The sequence below is a fragment of the Taeniopygia guttata genome, chromosome 7 (assembly GCF_048771995.1).
Source record: "Taeniopygia guttata chromosome 7, bTaeGut7.mat, whole genome shotgun sequence".
NCBI classification, from domain to species: Eukaryota; Metazoa; Chordata; class Aves; order Passeriformes; family Estrildidae; genus Taeniopygia; species Taeniopygia guttata.
The window spans coordinates 1,831,163-1,855,623 of record NC_133032.1 but is presented as its reverse complement, the minus strand read 5'-3'; the positions used below and the strand labels follow the sequence as shown (position 1 = coordinate 1,855,623).

General features: G+C 51.8%; 2 protein-coding genes across 6 annotated transcripts; one reads left to right on the top strand and one right to left on the bottom strand.

Moving 5' to 3' along the window:
* Nucleotides 1-252: 252 nt before the first annotated feature.
* On the bottom strand, nucleotides 253-7,260 carry LOC100231735 (putative methyltransferase DDB_G0268948). Of its 5 annotated transcripts, none has more exons than XM_072931884.1 (7): nucleotides 7,242-7,260; nucleotides 4,364-4,492; nucleotides 3,959-4,119; nucleotides 3,510-3,723; nucleotides 2,301-2,401; nucleotides 2,072-2,209; nucleotides 253-667 (listed from the first exon to the last, which is right to left on the bottom strand). In XM_072931884.1, the coding sequence occupies exons 2-7, from the start codon at nucleotides 4,472-4,474 to the stop codon at nucleotides 577-579; spliced, it is 816 nt and encodes a 271-aa protein (XP_072787985.1). In that variant the 5' UTR covers nucleotides 4,475-4,492; nucleotides 7,242-7,260; the 3' UTR covers nucleotides 253-576. The 5 variants fall into 5 exon arrangements, with proteins under 5 accessions (XP_072787985.1, XP_072787983.1, XP_072787984.1 ...); XM_072931882.1 differs by lacking the exon at nucleotides 7,242-7,260 and adding an exon at nucleotides 5,870-6,032; XM_072931883.1 differs by lacking the exon at nucleotides 7,242-7,260 and adding an exon at nucleotides 5,622-5,795.
* Nucleotides 7,261-9,652: 2,392 nt separating this feature from the next.
* On the top strand, nucleotides 9,653-24,147 carry MREG (melanoregulin). The gene is made up of 5 exons (XM_002191559.5): nucleotides 9,653-9,840; nucleotides 12,638-12,797; nucleotides 20,267-20,357; nucleotides 21,945-22,108; nucleotides 22,918-24,147. The coding sequence occupies exons 1-5, from the start codon at nucleotides 9,752-9,754 to the stop codon at nucleotides 23,047-23,049; spliced, it is 636 nt and encodes a 211-aa protein (XP_002191595.4). The 5' UTR covers nucleotides 9,653-9,751; the 3' UTR covers nucleotides 23,050-24,147.
* The last annotated feature ends 314 nt before the right edge of the window (nucleotides 24,148-24,461 follow it).

The window sequence follows — 24,461 nt, the reverse complement described above, 5'->3', positions numbered from 1 at the left end:
CACCCCTGGGGCAGGTAAGGTGCTGATACCTGCACCAGGGATGGGAGCACACTGTGGGTGAGAACAGCCCAGTGCACAGCTCCTCACTTAGCTGGGGCAGGAAAAGGGGTCAATGGCCCTTCCTACCCAAAACCCACCCTCCCCATGCAGCAGAGGGGCACTGAGGGCATCAGGACACTCAATGTAGCACAATTATTCCCACACCAGTGGGTACTCCACAGCCTCTTTGTAAAACAGGAACCACAGGCAACATTTTCTCAGCTTGGTTTTTAATTATTATTAATTGTGCAAGAAATGCAGTGAGTTTCTCAGCTGTTCCTATGATTCTCTTTCCCATATGTTATTAAACCAGCAATCCACAATGGGACACTTCCAGTGCTGAGGGAGTAGCACCAAGGTGGACAGGAACCTGAGGGGCATAAAACCCCATCTGCTTTCCACAGGAGACCAAAATTTCAGTCAGCAAAATCAGCAGTAATCTTCCCAAAGAGTCAGAGCAGTGACAAGCAGGGTTTTAGGAGACAATCTACCTTCCTCTTCCATTGGAGCAGCGGATGAGGAGAAGGGTTTGCCCTCTCAGCGTCCCTTGCACCCCAGCACACAGACATGCCTCACCCAGAACTCCAGCGGGGTCTCACGAGAGGAAACTCCCATTGTCTCCAGCATCCTGAAAGGACAAGCAGAGCAAGGGTCTCACCCTGGCCAGACAGCTCCCACCACCCACAGCACACAGGGAGGGTGGCAAATGCTTCCAGCTGCTGCACAAGGGCTGTTCTGTTCAGTGAATAAATAAGCAGGAACCCTTTCCCCACAGGCCCTTGCTGGGGCTGAAACAGATGGGTGAATGTTGGAATGCAAGTCTCCCTGAGGAACTCAGAGAGGGAGATGAATGCAGGGGTTGAATTAAAGCCTTTAGAGAAATTAAGATGTATTAAACCACACAGATATGAAGTAGAAGTGTGGGTTTAAGTTTTAAGTAAATAGAAGTGTGAGTTGTAGTTTTAAGTAAGTTTAAGCTTTAGGTCTTAAGTAAGTAGAAATACATTTTAAGTGCCTAAAGAAGCTAGCAAAGGCCCTAAGGTGTAGTTTAAAGTTCAGCAACTCAGCCCTAGACATAAAAACATAGCAGAACCTTGTCACTAGAACAGATAGAATTATTCACATAAAACAGATAAAATTACATGTGTAAATAGACAGAACTATTCACATAGATATATGAACTTTTAAGTAAGAAAACAGGTAGTATATTTGCATAAATAGATTATATTATATACATAGTTTTTTTAGAGAACCGACACTACTTTTGTACTACTTTTGCACATTAGAATCCAGCTTAGATTGTTTTGGAAAGAATTATTTAGAATCATGTTTTTAGTTGATTGGATATTTTGTGACTAAAAAGTCCCTGTAAGGGGGTGCAAAAAACAACATCAACAACCACCACAACCACCACAGAAGAGGAAAACAGAAGAAGAAAAGAAGGAGAAAGAAGGAGGAAGACTGTGGTCCCTGCTGCTGCTCAGGACATTGGACTCTGTGCCAGGGAACAACTGTTGCTGCTGCTGTTCCTGCACAGGACCTGGGACTCCATGCCAGAAAGCAGCCTTGCAGCTGCTGCTCCTGCTCGGGACTCTAAGCCAGAAAGCTTTTGCATGGTCTGTAACACCATGAACTCTCTGCCTTTGGGACTGATTAATTCATGCAGTAAACAACCTTACAGCAGTCCACGACTGCTCGTGTCTCTTTGAAGACCCTAGACCAACTAAAGCTCCAACCACCAATATTTTTCATGCCCTTTGCCAATTAAAAGCAAGGTGAAGAAACTCAGGATAGTCTTGTGGCAGAGGTTTCATGGATACACCAGTGCAAGCACATCCTCCTGCTACACAGGCCTAAAGTCTAAAGATCTGCTGTTGAAGCCCTGACAAGTGTCCACCCCTGGGGGAAGAGAATGAGCACATCCCTGCACACTCCCTTGCAGCTTTGCAGAGGTCTGCACAACCTCCCTCTGCATGCAGTGTGCAGGACAGGTCCTCCACACCCTGCTTGTTTTCCCAAGGAGTTTTCTCACCTTTTTTCAGTCTCTTGGAGGAGGGAGGTTGCAGCTGTAGGGTCATTTTTCTTAAAGGTTTGATAAGGAGAGGTAGACTCCATGTAACCAACCACACCCTCAACAGTCATGGGAATTGGGTCATAGATATCAGTGACTCTACAAGAGACATGAGCAAGAAAGGAGCATTGGCAAGCTAAATATCAAAGGCAGGGGAACATGGACCACAGGTTGACATGGTGGTGCTCACCTCTTCTTGTCTGGGAACGGCAAGGCCTCAAAGATCTCTTTGTAGTCATCCAAGACGTATTTTAATCTATTATTTGAGTATTTTAAAATCTTGTCCCAGCACTGTAAAGACGGTGTATTAAAAACAAAAAACCACTTGACGTTCTCAGATGCCACTTAACTCAGGTTTGGGCCTGCATCTGATACATTCATGTATGTCCTTCTTTTTTACAGACTTGTTGCATTAAAACACACCAAAATCTTCCTTAATGTCAACAATTCAAGGATCCTATTCTAAAAATAAGGCTCATGTCCTCCCTACACAGCTCTTACTCATAGTAGAAAGTCTCCTTTTATCCAATTGTTAAAACACCCTTTGTCCAGAAAGATTCCTAAAAAAAGGACTTCTTCCCAACGGTTTCTACTCCCCATTCTTTTCACTGTCATCAGGGCAACAGGAAAAGTCTCCTGGACAATACCAGCTCCCAGATCTGCCCTGGCACCCTTCTCACCCCCACCAGAGTCTGCCCCATCTGTCCTCAAGTCTCTCTCCTCATGATCCAGCCAGCCCAGTGTGGAAGTCTCTAAATCCCTGCATTTACCCCATCCTGCATTAGGATTCCTCTCATCACACCCCCTAAATCCCAGATGTTGGGGAAGATGAAATAGGAAAGCCTTATAAATATGATTGCCTGGCAAAAGATTTGGAAAATACAGAAACTATAAGCGAGATTGAAATGAGATACCAAACCTTAGTAACTAAACAACTAGAAAACAATAGTACAGCCACCTGAAGGCAATCCCCCCTTTGATTAAGCAATGCCTCTACCTACAGACAGGTTCAAGGCTCAGCCTCAAAATGTATGGTTCATCCCACATCTGTAACCCTCCTCTGAAGCATCAGTATCTGTAATCCCATTGGCACAAGTCTTGTTCCAGCCCACTTTGAAGCCCCCTGATAAGGTGTGCCTGGGGGACTGGACGTGCTCTTAGCATCCTCTCCGCACTCTCTATCTCTCTCTGCTCCTGCTCCTTGGGGCCTGCTCTCAGCTGCAGCAGGTAGCTCCAAGCAAGGCCCCACACCCATGCCCTTTGCAATAAACCCTATATTCCAAGACCTGACTTCAGAGAGCTCTCATCTCCATCCATCCTGACCATCCAGGACACCACCAGCACTCCCTACACCGTTCCTCCCTCTGTGCGCCCGAGCCCTGCGCATTTCCCAGCTGACCTCCCTGAAGGCTCTGGTGAGCTCTTGGGAGCGGTCCCCGAAGCGCAGGCTCATGTCCACGGTGTAGGTGCTGATGGCCACGCAGCCGCCCGGCCTCACCACGCGCTGCGCCTCCCGCATGAACCGCTCCGTGTCAAACCAGTGCGCGGCCGTGAACGCCGCCAGCACGTCCACGGAGCCGTCCTCGAACGGCAGCTCCTCCGCAGGGCACACGCTGCAGGGCAAGGGGAGAAACCATGTGTGATGGGGTCAGAGCGTGTTTTTGGATGGGTTGGGATGCAAGACCACGCCTTCTGGGAGTCTAGGATAATGCCTGTTCACACCGGGAATTCCATCAGATGGAGTCTTTGGTGCTGGCTGGCTCTTTAAATAGTCATGCTCACAAACTACCACCTCCACGTGAGGACCTGAATTCTGCCTTTGGCTGAGCCTGCTGTCCTGATACTCACAGGTAGGAGATGTTGGGCATGCAGGGGGTGTCCTTGGCCTCCTGGATCTGCGCTTCGCTGATGTCCGTGCCCACCACCTTCTTGAAGTGCTCCCCGAGGAAGTGGGTGCCTTGTCCAGAGCCACAGCCAACATCCACTGCCAGGTCCGCAGGGATTGCTTTCTAAAGGGAGGAGTGGGTGTGTCTCAGTGGGCGGCCGCCCAATTCCTGTGCTTTTACCCCATTCCTTCCCCCAGCACCCACTCAGGAACAGCCTCGGCATAGCAGAACCCGTAGAAAGCCTCTTCTGTGCCCCCATCTGGCCATGAGGCACCAACCAAGGCGACACTCCCAGCAAGGTAAACACTGCCACCCACAGTTAAACACTCCTTGGATTTTTCCTCCAGCCTGGCCGTACCCCGCTCACCTTTTCCCGCAGGTAGGAGAGGATGGTCTGCTGCAGCTCTTTGCCCGGTGCAAACCTGTATTTCTGGTAGACGGCCGCATGCCCTCTGCCCTCGAACATCTGGGTGGCCATGCTTGGCTGACCTGGCACCTGGGAGGAGGCAGCAAGGCGGAGATGTCACACGGGACCAAACTCCTGCCGCCTCCCTAGCCCGGGACCGCAGGCACTGAAGCCTCCGGTTCCTGGCAAGGGAGAGGGAACCTGCTCTCCAGGAATCCCTCCCACAGCCCTAAGCTCATCACAGGAGCAAAGCAGCAGTGTCCAACAGGAAAAGCTTTCTAGGATTTTACACACTCCATAGGAGTGTTTAACTCCATGGCTTCCCTAACCCACCCGGCTGTTTCCTCAAATAATTCACTGAGCAGTGAAGCAGGAAAACAACCAGTAAAACATGGGAGGGGGGGGTTTTACTGGCTGGAATTTTTTACCTTTCTTTTACGGAAATCAATTTTCTCCTATTACCAACACAACCACAACTCCACCTTGCGCTTTCCCAACCACCTGCTGCTTTTTGGCCCAAAAATAGCCACCGCAAGTCTCTTTTAGGGCACTGAACCCATCACCACGAGCGGGGGGCCCTTCGGCCTGGGCGCAGCTCGGCCCCGGGAGCCAGGGGAGCACGTCAGGAGCCGCTCGGGAGCCGGGGGAGCGCCTCAGGAGCCGCTCGGGAGCCGGGGGAGCGCCTCAGGAGCCGGGGGAGCGCCTCAGGAGCCGGGGGAGCCCCTCAGGAGCCTCTCGGGAGCCGGGGGAGCGCCTCTGGAGCCGGGGGAGCCCCTCGGGAGCCGGGGGAGCCCCTCGGGAGCCGCTCGGGAGCCGGGGGAGCGCCTCAGGAGCCGGGGGAGCGCCTCTGGAGCCGGGGGAGCGCCCCGGGCACACCTCTCCCCGCCCCAGCCCCGCAGTCCCGGGCGGAGTCCCCATCGCACCGCCCCGGAAGGCTCCCGGCCGTATCCTGTTCGTGTGCGAGGCAGCGGCAGCTCCCGGGACTCGGCACCGACCCCGGGCACTGCCAGGAGGGCTCCGTGCCCCCTTTCCCAGGGAAGGACACCCGCTGGTGTGCCCGCGGCGAGTTCATCGAGCGATCCGCAGATGCATCGGGAGACCAAGGGTGGTTCTGCCTTCGTGCAGGAGGAGATGCCCCACCAGCTCACCGGCGGGGAACAGCAGCGCTTTTGCAGGGACCCTCCCGGTGCTTCCCGTGCTCCCGGAGGAGCCTCCTTACCGCTCCCGGTGCCTCCGGGATGGGGCAAGGCGGGGATGGCCGCGCCGCCCGCAGCGCTGCCCGGTGCTCCCCTGCCCTGCCGGGGCTGCTGAAATCCCGGCGGCAGCTCCGAGAGGGTCAATGCCACCGAGGAGTTACCGCTTTCAAAATGCCCGCGGACCCTGGGAATGCTCAAGCAGCCTCCACATCTCAGGAAGCACCCAGGAGGTGCTGCAAGGTAGCAGAACAGGATTCAAATGCTGTCATACCTGGTGTCCAGCAGAAAGAGAAAATGCAGCAAGAGCCCCCAACAGCAGCACTTTAAGAGCTTAGAAGGTTGGTATTTCGGAACTAGGCAGTTTGCCCTGATTCGGGGCAGGATTTTGCCCCTTCCTCACCAGAGTATTGTTAATTCCATGCAGCTGAGGCTAACGGAGCACAGTCCCTCCAGTTTGTACTTTGCACAGCAGTCATGGGTCCATGCTAATTAGCACAGCCTTTAAGCCACTCCTAATTTTAAGAGAAGTCAGTGAACTTACTCAGGGACTGAAGACAGAGGCTTGAAGCAATTTGTTAAATCAAAGCATGGTTGTCATTCCTCGGCTTGTGCCCTGAATATTTTATTTGGGCCACCTGCTGCTTAATCGTGCAGGGGTGGTACCTGCAGCAAGAGAAAACTGCGGGTAGTTTTCTAAAGGGCCCTTTGTTTTCACAACCTGGCTCTTTGGGGTTTGGACACCTCATTTTGCTCATTTTGCTGAGAGCACCACTACAGGCAGGAGGGGGTGATGGCCCAGCCCTGAGTCACCTGCCCAGTTCCAAACCCCACAGTTCCTGGGCAATGCACAGGTGATGTTGAACTGGGCTACAGCTGACACCAAACACCTGCTGGAAAACAAAAACCAGCCAGGCATAGGCTGCAAATGGCACCAGGCCTTCTCTGAGCTCTCCCAAATTTGGCGCACCAGATTCTGCTGCCTTTGGCTCCCTCCTCCGTCCCTCTTGTGCTCCCCAAGGGACAGCTACTCTCTGATGGCCCTGCACCATGCAGAAATAAATTGGTCTCCTCAAGATTTGGGTTGCTGAGCCTTAGGCCAAATGTGGGTTTAAACACTAGGCACAGAGAATCAAGTAATGTCCATCATCTCTGCCTGCCCATTTATTAAATCCAAAGGCTTTAAGGAATGCCAGAACGCCCTGGGGTGTTCCCAACTTGTTCCCCAAACCTTCAAACTCTGTGGATTTTAATTCTATAGCAGGATCCTGGATTAATACACCTCCATTGGGAATGCATCTCACTCTGAAATTTACTAAAACTGAAAAAATGAATCAATCTATTTTAGGAGACAAAAAGGCCAAAGGATATTCTTGCCAGTCCTCCTGTGTCCACTGATAATTTTACCTACAGGTTTACCAGTGGATGGATTGCTTGGAGCTAAAGGAAGAGGAGGCCAATGGCACCATTACCCTGCTGCATTTAATTTACAAATTTAATCGCTTTACATTTAATTTTAACTTTAATTGACTCAGAAGCTTTTTGCTGGACCACACAAGAGGGAGGATACCCACAGGGCTGGGTGGGCTGGGGTCCACCTCCCCATCCCCAGGATCCCCTGAAGAAGTCAATGATATTTCTCCTACCTTGTGGAAAACTTGATTTGATTTTGAGATCCCAGTAAGGCTTCAGCTCTCGGGAGACTCTCCCCTGTTTATTTGTTCTCTGATGGAAAAGGAGCACGATTTATTATCACAACAAGGAATAAAGGCATCGGAAAATAGTTGGTATTTCTTCAGGGATCTTTTGAAACCTAGAGGGCTCCGACTTTAAATTAGTGAAGAATATAATTCTCTTGTCTTAAAAGCAGTGGCATATGCATAAAGCTCCCTGTAGGGAAGGCATTTATCCACAAACCAGAGACGTCACTGTTGATGAGTTAGAGCTGTGTCTCAAGACCTCAGCTGGCATCAGCTCCCTGGCATTTGCAACCCAGGAAAAATCAATGTTTGTGTCAAAAGAAAGGCCAAGAGACCGGAGAGGGGAGGGAGAAGGGAATTCCCACAGCAGTGACTATTTTAGGGAAGTGCATCCTTGCCCGTGCAATTCCCGGATCCTTGCAAAGGCAGCGGCTGGTTATTGCCGTGCTCCGGCACACAAAGGGCTGGAGGGGAAATAAAGGGACACGCTGAAGGGCAGGGCAGGAAGGCTGCAGAGGAGAGAGCCCTTGGCTCTGCCGTCCTGCCTCTCCCCTCGGCTCATCCGGCCATAAATCCTCATTCCATCCCTGATGGAATGAGTGATGAGCAGCGCTGGGGCTGGAGCATGGGCTGAAAGCAAGCCCAGCACTGGGGGCTTCCAGAAACAACAGCAGCAAGTCCTTCTCCCACTGTTTCACCTTTTCATTAGGGAAATCTGGTTGTGGAGCCACTGAATTAAATGAAATGTAGAAGTCACCTGAGAATCTGTGGCCGAGCAACCCGAGATATCCCACTCCCCACGCAGGGGCCGGATCCAGTGCTGATGAATTTGCAGTTCTGGAATAAAAGGAGGGAGAGAAATGTGAGCTCAGAATGATCTTATTTCACCTTTCCTTGCATGCACTCTCTGGGCATGAGGATGTAGTAGCTGATATTATTATATCTGCTGGCACAAGCAAAAAGCCCAGTGGCGTCAGGAAGCTGCTGTACTAAAATTAAATAACTTTGGGAACCTGCATGGCCAAACCAGACTCAGAGCAATTGCTCTGGGTCTGGCTGATGCCTGATGGACTGCTCTGAAATGCAAACAAATTTGTGGCAATTAAACAAGATCCAGGACCATCTTAGTTCAGAGTTTCAGCTTTTCCTTCTTGGGGTTCTAGCCAGGCATGTGATAGAATGTAAGACAGTGAAAGGAATGAGAAGGAGGTGTCCTTGTAAACTGCGGGCCTGATGGTTGGTAAGGACAGATAGGCAGAGGTGAAAGAAGCAATGGGGGAACCATAAATTCCATAGGAAGTCCATTAATTGACCCAGACTGTTACTCAAGACTGTGCTAAATCTCTGGATTTAGAGAAAAAGAACAGAGACACAAAGTAAAATGGGGAGGTGGGGTGTGGGTTTACATTAGAAAGGGTCTTAAGTATCAGGCTTTTCAGGAAGTCTGTACCTTTCAAGTACCTCAGCCAATGGGGAAAGAGAGAATTGCAGCTAGGAAATTAGGGTAAAAAGGAGGCTGTGTCCTTTAAAAATTTGAGAGACCCCAGGGGAAATACCCCATGGCCTCTCCCTTAACTCAAATAAAACTACAGGACTCCTCTGTATACATTTTGGACATAAACCTCTGGTGTTTGTGGATTAATTTTCCTGACAAAAGGGAGGGAAAAAAAAAAGAAGGCAGCAATATTTTAGGCTCTTCTATTCTTCCTCAAAAGCCCCTGTACCAGGAGACAGGTGAGTCCATCCCCCCCCCTCACCCATTTCCCATTGCAGCTACCAGGATCACAGTCCTGTGTCCCAAAAGCCAGGTGGGAACAGACCTGGAAGTGTAGTGGTGCAGAGGGTTGGAAAAGGGGGAATTTTTGGGTTCTGGCCATGCTGTGGTGGCCAGTGGTGGTCTGTTCCAGTGGGGGCACGAGGGCTGGAGGCTGCAAATGCGACGTGGCACTGAGGAGGGTGCAGGAGAGGCAGAGAAGGGTGTGAGGCAGTGCGGCAGGGTGTGGAAAGGTGAGGATGCAGGATGTGCAGGAGGATGCAGTGGCATGGAGGAGGGCGCGTTAGGATGCAAAAGGGCAGGGAAAGATGCTGCAGGGGACAAGAGGGTACGGGAGGGTTTGGAAGGGTGCAGAAGGGCGCTTCAGCATCCAGGAGTTAGGATGCAAAAGGGCAGGGAAAGATGCTGCAGGGGACAAGAGGGTACAGGAGGGTTTGGAAGGGTGCAGAAGGGCGCTTCAGCATCCAGGGGAGTCCTGAGGGGTGCAGGAGGAAGATGCGGGAGGGCGGTTCGAGGAGGATGCAGAAGGACGCAGCAGCTCCGCCCCTGCGGGCGGGACCGGGCCGGGCCGGGCCGGGCAGGGCTGCGGGGCGGTGCGGAGCCCGGCCCGGCCCCGGTGGGGCGGGGGCAGGGGAGGCCCGTGGGGCCGTGCCCTGCCCTGCCCGGCTCTCCGGCGGCGCCCATGGGGCTGCGGGCCTGGCTGCGGTCGCTCGGCTGCTGCGGCTGCTGCGGCGGGGAGGCGGCGGCGCCCGAGAAGGAGCCCCTGCTCAGGTGAGACCCGGCCCGGGATGCGGCCGCCCGGAGCCTTTCCCCGCCGCTGTCCCTGCCCCGCTGCCCGCGCCGTCCCCGCCGGAGCGGAGCATCCATCCCCTGCCAGAGCGCTCGGGGCTCCGCAGGGATCTTCCCGGCGGGATGGAGCCGCTTCCCCTCTCGTTCCGCCCGGGCCGGCCGCCACAGGGGCTGCACTCCTCCTGAAGCCTGCCCGCGGCATCCCCTCGCTGTTCCCCGGCCGTAGGGATTGTCCGGCGCTTCTCTTTCCACAGTGGGATTTCAGCAGAGGAGCTGGGGCGCTGAACAAAAAGGGGGGCACTGCATCCCTGACCGGGGGACAGGTCCCGCTGCCGGCAGCTCTGGGTTGTGCAGAGCTCTGTTCGCAGGCTGGGGTCACAGAATGCCAGAATGGACTGGGATGGAAGGGACATTAAAGCTCGTCTAGTTCCACCCCTGCGTGGGCAGGCACACCTTTCACTATCGCAGGTGCTCCAAGCCCTCTCCAAGCGGGCCTGGGACACTTCCAGGATGGGGCAGCCACAGCTTCCCTGGGCAACCTGTGCCAGGGCATCACCACCCTCACAGGGAAGAATTTCTTCCTAACCCCTAATCTAAGTCTCTCCTCGTTTAGTTTAAGACCGTTCCCCCTTGCCCCGGTAAAAAGTCACTCTCCCCTTTAGGCACTGGAAGGGCTCTAAGGTCTCCCTGGAGCCTTCCCTTTTCCAGGTGAACAGCCGCAGCTCTCCAGCCTGGCTCCATTCAGGGATGCCAGGGAGGAGATGATGCCCAGCCCGAGCCGGCTTTAAGGGAGAGCTGCCTGTGCAGCTGGCAGCACACGCCTTCAAACGCCCTGATAAAACAGTTACCTAAATAATAACCGGCTAATCCCAAGCATGGGGCCTCCGGGCCAGGAAATTGGCATTAACCTCCCGGGAGCCGGGCACACGTGCAGAGAGGCTCCTGCTGCTGCCCCTCACCTGGCACCTCGCTTCAGTAACTGGCGATCCCATTAATGCTGGCCCTAAGGAGGAAAGCCTCTGTAAATTTTGGGAGTTGGAAAGGCACCTGCCCTTATCCACGTGTGCCAGCATAATTAATCTAACAGCCTAATCGCCATCCCCAACGGGCTGTGGGGTCTCGTTTCATAGTGGGGATCCTGCAGTAGCTTGCTGGCTTTATTTTTACTGTTTAAAGTGAAGGAATTGCTTGAGATTTCAGCTCTTTTAGCTGAGTTTTAGGTTTGGGAGCTGGTGTTGCAAAGCATCCGGGCTGCTTGTTTGTCTCTTGATGGGTGAAGGTGGCGTCTGGCTCGGATGGTGCACTCAAGATGAAAACAAAGTAAATATTTGGGCTCCAAATGCTAAAATTTAATGTGAACTGAAAGCCCCCTGGAGCAGAAATCTGTTGAATAAGCATTTGTGCTCACCATTTTCTGGGTAAAATCCACCGTGTGAAATGCTCCCTGTCCCTTCTGGTGCCACAGAGACTCCTTAACCTGCAAAGCCACTGCTGTTCATGTGCTTCTTTTCTCGCTCCCGTTTTTTCCTTTGCAACATTGCTTGGAAGAGCTGTTGGCAGAACTCTCTGTGCCGGTACGGATTTGCTGCGTCCTGGGCGCTGCCACATGCCTTACAGGATGCTCCATGCTGTGATTTGGAAATGGGAATGTGCTGGGAAATGCCCTTCAAGCTGTGAGGGAGGGAGCGGCTTAGAAAAGCTCAGGTGTGGCAGTGTTATTGCTAAATACTGGTGTTTTAAGCAATTCAAATGTTGAGCATATTTACTGGGGTAAATGCCTGAGTGGGAAGAAGCTGTGGGAGGCAGGGTGGGAGTGAACCCATAATGGCACAGCTGGCTCCTGAGTGTTCCCACCCTCGCTGCTCCACCACTGAAAAACGGTTGTGCCCTTCCACACCCTCCAAGTTACCTTTGCTTGCTTGTCTTTAATGAGAGATTATAAGAGATTATCTTTCCCTTTATTACCTGTTGCTCAGGTTTTTGGTTTGTTGAAAGTCTAATTAACCTTCTTGCTGGAATGCTGATGGGAATTAGTTTTTTTTCTATTTCATCTGTGTGCCAGAGTTCCTCTTAGCATCTTTTTATGGCTTGGTGCCATGGTACTCACAGTGTTACCTGAAGTTTCTCTGGATGAGTTCCTTGGGAAAGGAATGGGGTTTGGGTAGCAAACAAAATAAACAGTGGGTTGTTCTGACAACAAGTGAGCAGGGATGGCCAGAGGGTGATAAGGCCAAAAATAGTTCTGCACTTGTATTGTTCTGCTCAAGTGGCTGGACATTTGGCTTAGACACTTTATGGAGATCCCCTGCTAAAAGTTCTCTTGGCAGAAGTGTCCTTGTTAAAAAATGGCACATCCCAATAGCAACATAAAGCCATAAAACACAGAACTTCCCCAGTGCAGAGAAAAGCTCCCCACCTCCATGGGGACAGCCTTCCCAGAAGATAACACTCAGCTTTGCTAAGCAAATAAAGCCTGGAGTTCACTAGAAGGCTGAGGACATTTCCATTTACAAAATAAGATGGGGCTGAATATCCTTTCCATGCCATGTGTGTTGTTGCACAGCTCAGCACATCACTGCAGCTCTGAGGTAGGAGCTGCTGGCTGGGGGCACCTGGGACATCCCATGGTTTGGTTTGAACCATGGCTTGCCTGCTCAGGATGTTTGCTAAGGTGAAAAACCTCTGTCCCCTCCCTCCTCTGTGGGAGAGGGGGGGGCTGAGCAGTGGGCACTGGGAAGGCAGCCTGGTGCTGAGGCTGCCCGCCCCTCTGTCCCTGCAGTAACAACAACCCCTACACGTCCTTCGGAGCCACCCTGGCGCGGGATGAGGAGCAGAACCTGTGGAGCACCCCCCACGACGTGACCCACACCGAGGCCGACGACGACCGCGTGCTCTACAACATGATTGTGGTCAGGAACCAGCTGGACAAGGACTCGGAGGTGAGGGCTGGGCTGGGGGGATCTGGCAGGGTGTGGTGAATTACAGAACCACAGAACGCTTTGGGATGGAGGGGACCTTAAAGCTCATCCAGTGCCACCCCTGCCGTGGGCAGGGACACCTTCCTCTATCCCAGGTTCCTCCAAGCCCCATCCAACCTGGCTTTGGACACTTCCAGGGATGGAGCAGCCCCAGCTGCTCTGGGCACACTGTGCCAGGGTCTCACCACCCTCTCAGGGAACATGTTTTTTTCCTAATATCCCATCTTAACCTACTCTCTGTCAGTTTGAAGCCATTCCCCCTTGTCCTGTCATTCCAGGCTTTTGTAAATAGTTTTGCCTCATCTTTCCTATAGGATTCCCTTCAGGCACTGGAAGGCTGCAGTTAGGTCACCTTGTCTTCTCTTCTCCAGGCTGAGCAATCCAAATTCTCTCAGCCTTTCCCCACAGCAGAACTGCTCCATCCTTCTGGTCACCTTGGGCTCCTCTGGCCTGACACCAGCAAGGTCAATGCCCTTCCTTCAATTAAGCTGCTGTGGAGACCCCAGAGTCCCCCAGTGTGGCTCATGTAGGAACCAGGTCCTCTCACCTGTTCCATCACCCTCCAGATTTTATCCTACATCTGGTGTGGATATCTCTTTGGCTATCTCATCACTGGGAAGCTCAGGGGTATCTCCAGGAGGAGCTGCCCTGAGGTGTGGTGTGTTTCTCACCTCCATGGTACCCTTGGGTTCATGTCCCTCTATGGTGAGAATCCCTGTGTTCTCCTTGGCTGGGATACTTTAGTGCCCTCCCAGGGCATTATCCCTTTGAGCATAAATTGCCTCCAGAATACTTCCTCCCTTCACTCCCCATCCCCTTTGGAAATCTCTATTTCTGTGCATCTTTGCTCAGCCCAAACCAAAGGTGTGTACTTTCTGTGGAGGAGTGAGGGAACACAGCAGCTGACACTTAAAAACCAGGGCAGTCAGGAGGTCAGTAATGGGCTGCCTACATGGAGGGATGTGGGAAAACACACGAAGTAGGCTTGAGCTGGAGACCAGGGACAAATGACACTGAGAGGAGGAATAGAAGAGACAGAGAAAGGAAAAGAAAGTGACAGGGAATGGGAAGAACATGAGGAAGGTGCTTTACAGTGGCTAGGAAACATTTGTTTCTCACATATCAGGAAGCAGGGAGATTCCAGCGAGGTTTTCCAGGCGTTCATGGCAGCTGGAACACGCTTGGGAGCGATGCCCTGCAACCACCACAAAGCCACCAAGGTGTGCTGGGAGCTCTGGGGCCCAGCCCCATTTCCTGCCTCCCCAGGCTGCTGCTTTGGTTGGGCATTTCCCTGGTTTGTCCTTTCCATGGGCAGTGCCCGGGGACGTGCCAAGTTCAGTCCTGCTCCAGCGGGACCACGGCAGCTCTCGGGAAGCAGGGAACTAAGCCACGGCTCTTAGTGGGAATGGAAAAATCACGGCTCTTACATAAAGGCTGTTCTGCAGCCCTGATTTCCTTTGCTAAGAAGGCACTTCAGCACAAAGGAGATTGCAGTGGACTGATTAGGAGCAGGCTGTAGCAAACAGTGACACATTTTTCTCCTCTCTGATTGCTTTCACGACTCCAGAATATTTGCAGGAAAGCCTGGGGGCTTCATGTTTAACTTCAACGTGATCCTACTTCGTCCAAGAGTCTGCAGGAGTGTAACTGTTCCTTCTGTGATAGTCTCTGTAAACCAAAAACCAGCTCAGCTTTATAAGGAGCCTTAAACTCCAGAGAAATCAAAATTACCAGTTGTAATTAGCTAAAAGAGGTAATGGAATGCTTGTGTACAGTTGGTCAGAATCCCCATTTAATGGGGTGTTCTTTTGGTGAGTTTGATTTAATGGTGGTGTTTACAATGGATGGTTTTGTAACAACATTTTCATGCTGGCATGTGACCTTTACGGCTTGGACTGGAGAACTCTTCCCTCCCCACTGCTGCTTTCTCTACCTTGAGTTGCTTGTCTGAGAGAAGTTAGGGAGCTTCATCCATCCCAAAGTGGCTGCAGGAAACAAGGACAGCTGTGTTTAGGGGCTGCACTGGTGCACAGCAGTGTTGTGTGTCACCCTCGTTCAGGGGCCAGGGAAGAGCATCAGTTATGGCTGAGCAGGAATGTGCTCCTGCCCCTGCATCTCCCAAACCCAAAGTGCCTGCCTGCTCTAAATCCTGCCCTAAATCCTGCCCTCGGTGTATCTGTAGGGTTTTTAGCTGCTCTGAGCAGTCCCTGTGCCCACCAGTGGACAAAGAAAGCCCAAAACTCACGGGGCTTCCTCTCAATAGCAAAGGCAGGATCACACACTCTGCTTCTTCATGCAGTGCAATCAATAAAAAGCCTGGGGGGCACAACATCAGGGCAACAGAAAGGAATGTTTTGAGGAAAGCCAGTGCACTTTATGCTTGTGTGTGGCCCCGTGCCCTTTGCAGCTCAGGACTGGCAGCAGCTCTTCTGTCCCCTCTTACAGCTGGGAAACTGAGGCACCACAGGGAAGCCCAGCAGGCTGCTGCAGTTTCCAGCTGCAGCTCTTGCTGTGTGGCAGGACAGGGAGAGACTTGGACAGCAAAGCGAGCATTCCTGTGCTTGGCCCCTGGTGCCAAAATCTCTCCTTACTCCAGCAAGCATTTTAAAATTAGGCCAGGTTGCAGTGCACTCCCCTCCTAATAAGACTTCAGCTCATAGAGAGAGAGAAAGAAGTCTGATTGCAGAACAACACTGGGCTGCAAAAGCCATCATCTGCTTGGGGGGCTGCTCTGCACCCGACATCCCCAGGGAGAGCCTGTGGATACTGCAGGACTGAGGATGGAGGAACAGTTTTCTGTGCGGTGCACAAGTATTAGAAAACCATAGGTACTTGCTGCGGCTAAAACTGTCTGAAAGGAGAACTTGCTGCATTTCTGCTCCTTCATTTAACAAAGAAGTTGTGGTGTGCACTCACTATGTGCTTTGCCATTCCTCACCCATATCTCAGGGATTTCCCAGCACAGGCCTTTGGAAGGATCCCAAAGAGCAGGTTGCTGTCCATCATGTGTTCCTGATCTGCATGGCCCTGTCTTGGCAGTGTTGGTGCCCTCCCTTGGGGTCAGTTCTTTGCCCCCACCATGGGGCAGGACCCACACCTGATCCATGTGGATCTGTGTCTTCCTGCTCTCCCTGCTGGCAGTTCTGCTCTGGGAAATTTGGCAGCTCCAGCCTAAACTCAGTGTGTCCTTACCTTTCACAGAGAAAACCAGGAAAGCCATTGCGGAGGGGCTGGTCAAGCAGATGCAGGCTTTGAAGATGAGAGCTGTCATCACAGCTTTTGAAGGCTGGGATCATATTTCAGATATGGGGGAAATGGGAGGTTTTTTCCCTACTCTGACTCTGCAGCTTCATTGAGTCTGTTGTAGGGTAAAATAAATCTGAGATCTGGTGAAATCTGAGATCTGCTCAGAAAAGAGCAGCAAGGGCTGCACTGGGGCTGTTGCTGGGCCAATGAGTGTGAGGTGCACAGAGTCCCCTCCTTGAGGTTCCCTCTGCTGGGGTGTGTGGAGTTCCCCAGCTGTGGGCAGGGAGCTGTGCACCACTGCTGGCTTCAGAGAATGAGCCAGGGCAGCTGTGCCGCAGCTCTGGGAACAGAAACTAAAGGTGGCATTTCACATGGTGAATGAGGAAAACCCCCTGTTCTCATGGCTTGCAGTACATGCAGTGTTTCTCTCTTCTCTCTTCTCTTGGCTTATTCCCTAGGGAAAGGTGGGATCACAAACCCCATAGCAAAGGCAATTCCTCAGCCTGCATCCCTCCAAGGGGCCTGGCTAGCAGAGCAATGCTGGCATGATCCCCCTGAAAAGCCCATTAATGAGCTGGCAAGGCCTATTTTTCTTTCTCCTCCTGCTCTCCCCTACAGGATTATTCTTTTCTAAACAGGTCACAGAGAAGGTCAGAATTGTGACCAGCTGTTACTGGGGCACAGAGAGGTGATGGGATTTATCCAGGGCTGGGGAGCCCAAACCCAACCCTCTTAATGTCTGCATGCCTCTCTTAAATTGAATGTTTTCAACATTCTTCTGAGATGTCGGTCTTATATTTGTTCAGCTACTTCCAGTGGAGCCAGAGCAGGAGCATCCCTGGTTCCTGCCTGTGCTGATACTCTGCAGTCTTTCCCTGACAACTCTGTTTTGAGCTCATTTCTAAAATAGCTCTTGAAAAGAACGGTGACCTCAATTGCTTCTAAGAGAATAAAGGTAATGGATTTGGTAGAGGATTGTTCTGGCAGCATGAAGAAAGTTCCCTAGTAATTAGGAAACTTTCATATGATCAGGGATGAGAAGCTGGACAACGTTGCCTGTTCTCTTGGCACATTTTTTCCCAGAGCTCCGAGTTACGTACCAGCCTGGCTTATTCCATGTCATTTGGCATTTGCAGATTTAGTGTTTCACACTAGAGAGTCTGGGGAAGTTTTCCAGATAAATATCTGAAGGGCTGAGCATGTAGAGAAGGGAGGCAGTGGGGTTTCCCTACTGTTCCTGGGATATTCGTGACTCACACACTCAGGGTTTTCTCAAGCCCCCACTGGTATCTGTCGTGCCTTGCACTGTAGGTTTAAAGGGCAAAACTGGCTGCAAAAAACAGGTCTGGGAACTGCAACCTGCTTTGCCTTCCTGTGGTCAGCTCAGATTTTGGCAAAAGAGTCCATATCTTAAAGGACTGCTTTTGAGTGCGTGGCTGGGATGTCCCAGAAACAGCCCACACTGGTGTGTCAGTCTCGCCCTGTGCTTTCCCAGTCCCGTGTGCAGAAGCTCCTCCCTGGCCCAGGAGTTCCTCTGACTTCCCGAGAAGGCCGAGGGAGAGGGTTTGGTGTGGAGCCCCTGCCCTGCCCGGCGGGGGATGCTGTGAGCGCTCCCGGCTGACCCAGGGCATCCCTCCCCAAAGCCTCGGCTCTCAGCAAAAAGCTTTGCTCTTCCTCTGCTCTGTAGCTCAAGGGAGATGCTTTTTAGAATAATTTTGGGTGTGGAGAGATGCTCTTGAGTTTATTCTCATTAAAGGCACGCAGAGCACTGCCCGTGGCAGTTCAGATGTCTCTGCTGGAAGGAAGTGCCTGGGAAGATCCAGTGGTTTCTGAGACTGATGGAGAGCAGGGCATGAGTCCCTTTGAGAGCTCAGCCCAATCTCATCCTGATAATCTCTGCTTCTCTAGGTCTTTTTCCATGGCTGGGAGCATCCTCCTCCCAGCTTTCTCTACAGAACTATAAACAGATGCAACTTCATGCTCAGGCAAAATAAATCCCGCCGGAACAAGAGGTCCCACGCAGGCACCACAGTTAAGCACAGTTTTGTATCCAAAAACGATTCCTTTGCACACTCCCCAAACTTCCCATTGACAGGATGCTGTCAGAGCCCCCCTGGGAGTGAACATTCACCAGATTCACTTCCATAACACAGCTCAAACACTGTGATGTACAAGAAAGCCATAACCTAGATTCCCTTAAAACAAAAACCGACAAGGGAAAACACGCTGCTGTTAATCCAGAGAAAATCAGGAGCAGCTTCCCTGCATGCTAAGCACTGCTCTCCATGCTTAGAGAGGAGTCTGGCTCCTACCACGGGGTAAATCCCCACGGCCCTTAAAGCTGCTGCTGGCTGCCAGGAGGCCACATTTTGTGGAGAGGAGCATCTTTCCCAGTGCCCCAGCTCCCTGATTCCACAGCGTGAAGCACGCCTGGGATGACAGTGGCTGTCTGGAGGGATTGTCTGCACTAGAGACACGCAGCTATTCCCCAGCAGCATGTCCAGACTGGCTCCCCCCCCTTTCTGCCTGTGCCAGGGGGTCATGAGAGGGCCGAGGCATTTCCAAGGAGCCCCTGCCAGTGGGGACCAAGGCATCATGCAGCTTTTCAGCCTCTTTCTAAAAACTCTCAAGTTTTCAATAAACTTCCCACAAAGCTTTAACATAATAACCCCCCTCCCTCTTTTCTTTTCCCCCCAGAGGAGCTCAGTTCCCAGCTCTGAGCTGGGAGAGGAGAGTCTTGCCCCTGCCTCATTCCTCTGGTGAAGGGCTGTCCTGCTGCCTTGTGCTGGCAGCCAGGTGCTCTCCTGTGCAAACAGCGAAGCTGATCCAAGTGCCCCTTCAGGAGAGAGGGAAATGTGCCTCTGGAAGGGGATTTTGTTCTCTGGGAGTGAGTGGCTGTGGCAGAGCTGGTTCCCCTGCTCTCCTGACCTGGAGTCACTATTGTCCTAACCCCACCGGCTGCGTTTTCCTAAGTGTAATTATCTCCCAGGGCTTCCTGCAGCTAGTGCTGGTCAGCAGGAAAACAGGCTTGGCTTTAAATCTCTGCAGTTGTGGAATGTCAGCCACATTCAGGGAAAAAACACTAAGGAATCTTCAAATCTTTATGGAATCAAGCCAGCTCTTTGACCAAGTACCAGAAAACAGTGGGATTTCTAACACAGGGCTGACCTCTGTGGGCGTTGTTTTTCTCCTCTGAACCCAGCATGGCCTGTAGGAAAATCTCAGGGTGACAGCACAGATTAACACCTGTTTATTCTTCAGGAGCCCATCTAGGTAATCCCCTGCTGAGAAATGAGATTAATTAAGGTTGTTACTGGAAGGAAGTTATCAGGTGATGTTGTGACCCTGCTGTTGGGCTGCTTCTAAAAATGCACCCTTTGCAGTGTGTGCATGGATTAAACTTGGCTAGGAGGAGCTGGGAAAAGTGCTCCTGGTTTTCTTGCAGAACACATGCATTTCCACAGGAATGCATGCTTATGGAATCATGGAATCATTCAGGTTGGAAAAGTCATCTGAGATCATTGAGTCCAGCCATTAACCCAGCACTGCCAAGCCCACCATGAGACTTGTGCAGGTGTCTTTAAATGTGCCACTGTGACTTTAATAAATGACCCCAAACCCTCCCCTCTTGCCCAGTATCCCATTGTCCAGCTCTAAAGCTGGAGGTCCAGTGCAATATTTCAGCTGTGCAGTGAAGTGAGGCATTAACTTCATCACCTGGTGGCCACTGAGTGTTATCATATCAGATGGTTCCACTTCAGCCCTCGTCCATCCATGTGCATCTCTTTCAAAAGAGGATACCCTGATCTTAAAAAAACCCAAACAAAACAGTTTTTCTGGTTTTCTAGTACTTTTGAACACCTGCCTGCTCCAGTTCATGCCAAGCAGGTCTCTATGTCTGACTGAGGAGCAGTTGTCTCCAATACCTGAGCTAAATTCTGTAATTTCAGGGAAACTGAAAGCTGTTTTGAACAGAGACCAAGTGTCAAGCTAAATATTCTGTGTGGGTCGATGTAATTTCTTCCAGGGGCAGCAGCAGCCTGGTCATTGACCTTCACAGCCACCACCTCATATCTCAGTGCCTACACCAACTCTGCACCTCTGGTTCCCTTCCTCAGAGCTGAAATTCCTTGAAAAGCAGCAGATTTCAGTGTCTGAGTGTCTCTCATCCCTTTGCTTTGCAGGAGTGGCAGAAGCTCAACTACGACATTTATACTTTACGGCAGACCCGGAAAGAAGTGAGGAGCAGGTGGAAACACATTTTGGAGGATTTAGGTAAGCTGGAGGCCAAATGGATGTAATTCTAGTGGTACTGAATGCCAGATCCCACCAGGGCTGAGGATGGGAACAGCTCCACAAAATCAAGCTGGAGAGCAGGGGAGTAAAAGGAGGTTGCTGAGCGATGCCCTCAGGTGTCCCACATGGTATCTGAGTCTCCCCAGGGCTCAGGCACAGCGGGGAGGGGACAGGGACACTGTGTCTGCAGGCACATCAAAAGCCCATGAGCCATGATCACCTTCCAAGCCCATAATAGCATGCACAGTCACCCATTCCAAGCTTCCTTGTGGAAACCTTGCAGTGGGAGTTCACCCTGGGTTTTTCTAAACAAGATAAGCAGGAAGGAATGAATATTCCTTTCAGATGGGAACACAGATACATCTATTTCGTTTTCTTAGCCAGTGGCATCTGATCAGAGCTAAGCCACTCACCTCGTTTGCTCCCAAGTGGGTTTGAAATATTCTTTCATCAAGTGGAATTGCTCCACAGGAACTCTCCTGCTGCTGTTTCCAGGTGGTGGTGGTGGGTGTGATGGGGTTTTCCCAGTTGCCTGGCACACAGCATGTGACACTCAGGATGTGCCAGCACATCCGCTGGGTGACTTCCATCATGCTCTGGAGGTGGGTGGTGGCTGATGAGAGGAGGATGAGTGAATCTATTCTAGGATACCCTCAATGGGAGCCAGAGATGGGTATCTCAGCCACTCCTGCCCTACCTGCTATTCTGGCATTTGGGTGGGAGGAACACCATAAATCCATAACCGGGTGTCAACCCTCATCTCCACCCAGGTGCTCACACAGCCTGAGCAGGCCAAGCTTGGCAGGGATCACTTGGCATCCTTCCATCTCTCACTGCAGGCTGACAAAGGCTCTCCCACATCCCTGTCACATCCACAGTGGCTCCAGAGATGTTCTGCAAAGGCTGGGGAAGCTCGAGGCCAGGGATCATTTGGCCTTAGTGATGCTAAATGAGCAACCAGATGTGAGACCTGCCATCTTCTGTTATCTAGGCCTCTGCTTTAATCAGAAGCCCACCACTCTTACCCCATAAGTGTTTTCATGTGAGATGCATCACCACCAGCCCCCTGGAGGTGAGCACAAAGAGTTAATGGTAGCCATTGCATTTAAAGACCCCAGCAGTCACTCTCCTCCACCTTTCCTCCCCTGGATACCCTTCCTGTAATTGATGCAGACTGCTACAGGAACAATTAGCATGGTATTCATCACTGCTACAGGTTTTATCCCTGTTAGCTGATTTAGGGAGCCCCACCAGCCCTGAAAGCTCTGGTAGCATCAGGAGCATGGAAGAGCTGAATCAGCACCCTGGGTTGTGCATGTTCACACACCTTTTCTCAGGAAAACCAGCAATGAACTTGCTGTGGTTACTTTTGTGATTTATTTTCCCCACCAGCAGGTTTATACCTGTCCCACAGCCTGCCTGAAGGAGTGCTGGTTTGTTTTAGGAAGTAGGGATGCAGCTGCCCAGGGTGGAAGGGGAAAAAGGAACCTTCCAAGAGCCTGAAGGGCTCAGGGATGACCCTGCTCTCACGTTCAATGACTTGTTTCTGTAACATCTCTTTCCCAGGTTTCCAGAAGGAAGCAGATTCCCTCTTGTCAGTGACCAAACTCAGCATCATCAGTGACTCTCAGAACATGAGCAAAGCCCGGGACATCTTGTTAAAGCTCTCAGAAGAGACCAACATCTTCCCAACCAGCTGGGAGCTTTCTGAGCGCTATCTCTTCGTGATGGTGAGTACTGCGAGCTCACCTTGCCCCACCATCCAACTCTGCAGGGAGCTCACAGGACAGGGAGGAGAGCAGGTGAGCCACAGGATGCTCAGATACTTCTGGGGAGATCCCTTCAGATGTTGCACTTGGAGCTTGGTGTTCGGTTTCCTCGGAAAAGCCAGTGCTGCAGCACCATGAATTCCACACCCCTCTGCAAGTTCCCTGCAACTGGATGCTCTGGCATCCCGTACACGAGGTGGGAAAAGGACGTTGAGATGCTCGAGTGCGTCCAGAGGAGGCAAGAAGGCTGGAGAGGGCTTTGGAACACAAACCCTGAGGAACAACTGAGGGAGCTGGGGGTGCTCAGCCTGGAGAAAAGGAGACTCAGAGGTGACCTTATCACCCTCTACAGCTCCCTGAAAGGTGGCTGTGGTCAGGTGAGGTTTGGTCTCTTTCTCCAGGCAGCAAATGACAGAACCAGAGGACGCAGTCTCAATCTGTGTAAAGGGAAACAGAGGTTAGATATTAGGAAAAAGCTTTTAATGGAAAGAGTGATAAAGTACTTGAATGGTCTGCCTGAGGATGTGGTGGAGTTGCCATCCCTGGATGTGTTAAAAAAAGCCTGGATGTGGCACTGGGTACCAATGGTTGAGTTGAGGTGTTGGAGCTGGGTTGGACTCGATGATCTTGAAGGTCTCTTCCAACCTGGTCATTCTCTGATTCTGTGAAAAGATGAGGCCTAATGTCTGAGAGTTCCTGTGGAGGGAGGGCCTTGTGCAGGGACGTGCCTGGAGCATCCCACAGTGACCACAACCCCCCTTGTTTGGCAGGACCGCCTCATCGCCCTGGACGCTGCGGACGAGTTCTTCAAGGCGGCCAGCGCGGTGTACCCGAAGCGGCCCGGCGGGGTGAGGGCGGGCGAGGGCCCGCGGCCCCCGCAGAGCATCCCCGCGGTGCCCTGAGGAACGGCCTCGGCGGCGTGGCACGGCAGCGCTCCTGGACAGGCTCCCTGCCCGGGCCAGCAGCGGAGCGCTCTCCTGGTTTCCCCGTGGGCAGCGCGTGGCGGGCGGGGAGGGCAGCGAGCCGTGCCCCGCAGCAGCGCGTGGGAAGGCGGCCGCTGGCCCCACGGGGCTCCGGGCACGGGGCGGCCCCGGTGGGACACCCCTGGACAGCAGCGTGTGCGCTGGGCACGGGGGGATCTGCCACGCGAGGCGTCGCTGCCAGGAGCCGCAGAGGTTCGGGTGCCTCTGGTTCCAGGGGCTGTGAGGAAATCCACCTTTCCACCTGCTGCTGGCACCTGCCACTGTCCCCTCCCTGGAGCCTGCGGAGCAGCGAGACAGGATAAACACCTCCATCATCTACAACTCTGCACTGCTCCTCTTCCTCACCCCAGCCCACCAGGCAGGTCCCAGGGGATTTGGGGAAGAGGCAGGAGCCGTGCCAGGACAGGACTTACTTCCAGGCAGCAAAGCCTTGCAGCAGCGTCACAGTTGGGTGCTCCATCCCCAGCCCTAAGTGGTTGAGGGATGTTTTTGTCAGGGGTTCTTAGCTTGACATCTTAAACGAAGGAGAGTTTAAGAAGGTGCCAAGTTCAGAGCTGCTGAGAATTTGGCTCCTGGAACATTGGTTGCCCAGCATCTCAACTTATTTTGAAAAGTTTTGGTCTTAATTGCCTAAAAAAATCCCACCACAAAGCTGCATGTACTGGTAATATAAAAATCTCATTACCAGCAGGGCTGGTATAATGAACATCCTTTTAATCTTGGGGTTTTGTCTGATAACGAGCAATAATTTTTAAACACTGGATTTGATCATTTAAAAAGAACTGGAAGTACTTAACTGATGAACACACATGCTGTTAATTGGCCAGTTGAAAATGCTGGTTACACAGGGCCTCCCAAAGTAGCAAACCAGAGCTTTTATTTGTTTGTACCGACAGTGTTTGAGAAAAAAAAATGTATTTATGAGCTGGTTTTGTTTGTCAGTCTTCCTGGGAAACATGTTTGTCAACTCAGAACAGCAGCGAAAGCTGAGTTTAATAAAGAAAACCTTCCAAAACCAGCCTTTCTTACTCTTTCTGTGAACCTACTCAGGTAACAATGTTTATGTTGACTGCTGATAGCTAAAGGGTTGGGATATTTGTAGAGCCTCTGCAGCTTGTTCTCCACACACTTTAAATTGCCTGTTGACTTAGGAGAGTTACATTTGCCAGCCTAAGACCAAAGTCTTTGTAGGAGATGATGGGGATCAGATTTAATTTCAGTGGGATTTGGCATTAGGTACCAATTTCCTACTGATTTGTTTTTTTCTAGCAGGAGTTCAGCTGCTGTTTGGAAAACCTCACGTGTTTTTATAGAAAATAAACTTTGGTCCA

Bases quoted from the DNA above. Each gene is read 5' to 3' on its own strand.
- LOC100231735 (XM_072931881.1), bottom strand. From the start codon at position 5,320: ATGGGGACTCCGCCCGGGACTGCGGGGCTGGGGCGGGGAGAG. The intron at 3,724-3,958 runs GTGAGTATCAGG...CTTGCCCTGCAG, and splicing joins ATGCCCAACATCTCCTACCT to CGTGTGCCCTGCGGAGGAGC. The intron at 2,210-2,300 runs GTGAGCACCACC...TGTCTCTTGTAG, and splicing joins CCGTTCCCAGACAAGAAGAG to AGTCACTGATATCTATGACC.
- MREG (XM_002191559.5), top strand. From the start codon at position 9,752: ATGGGGCTGCGGGCCTGGCTGCGGTCGCTCGGCTGCTGCGGCTGCTGC. The intron at 9,841-12,637 runs GTGAGACCCGGC...CTGTCCCTGCAG, and splicing joins GAGAAGGAGCCCCTGCTCAG to TAACAACAACCCCTACACGT. The intron at 12,798-20,266 runs GTGAGGGCTGGG...TTTGCTTTGCAG, and splicing joins AGCTGGACAAGGACTCGGAG to GAGTGGCAGAAGCTCAACTA.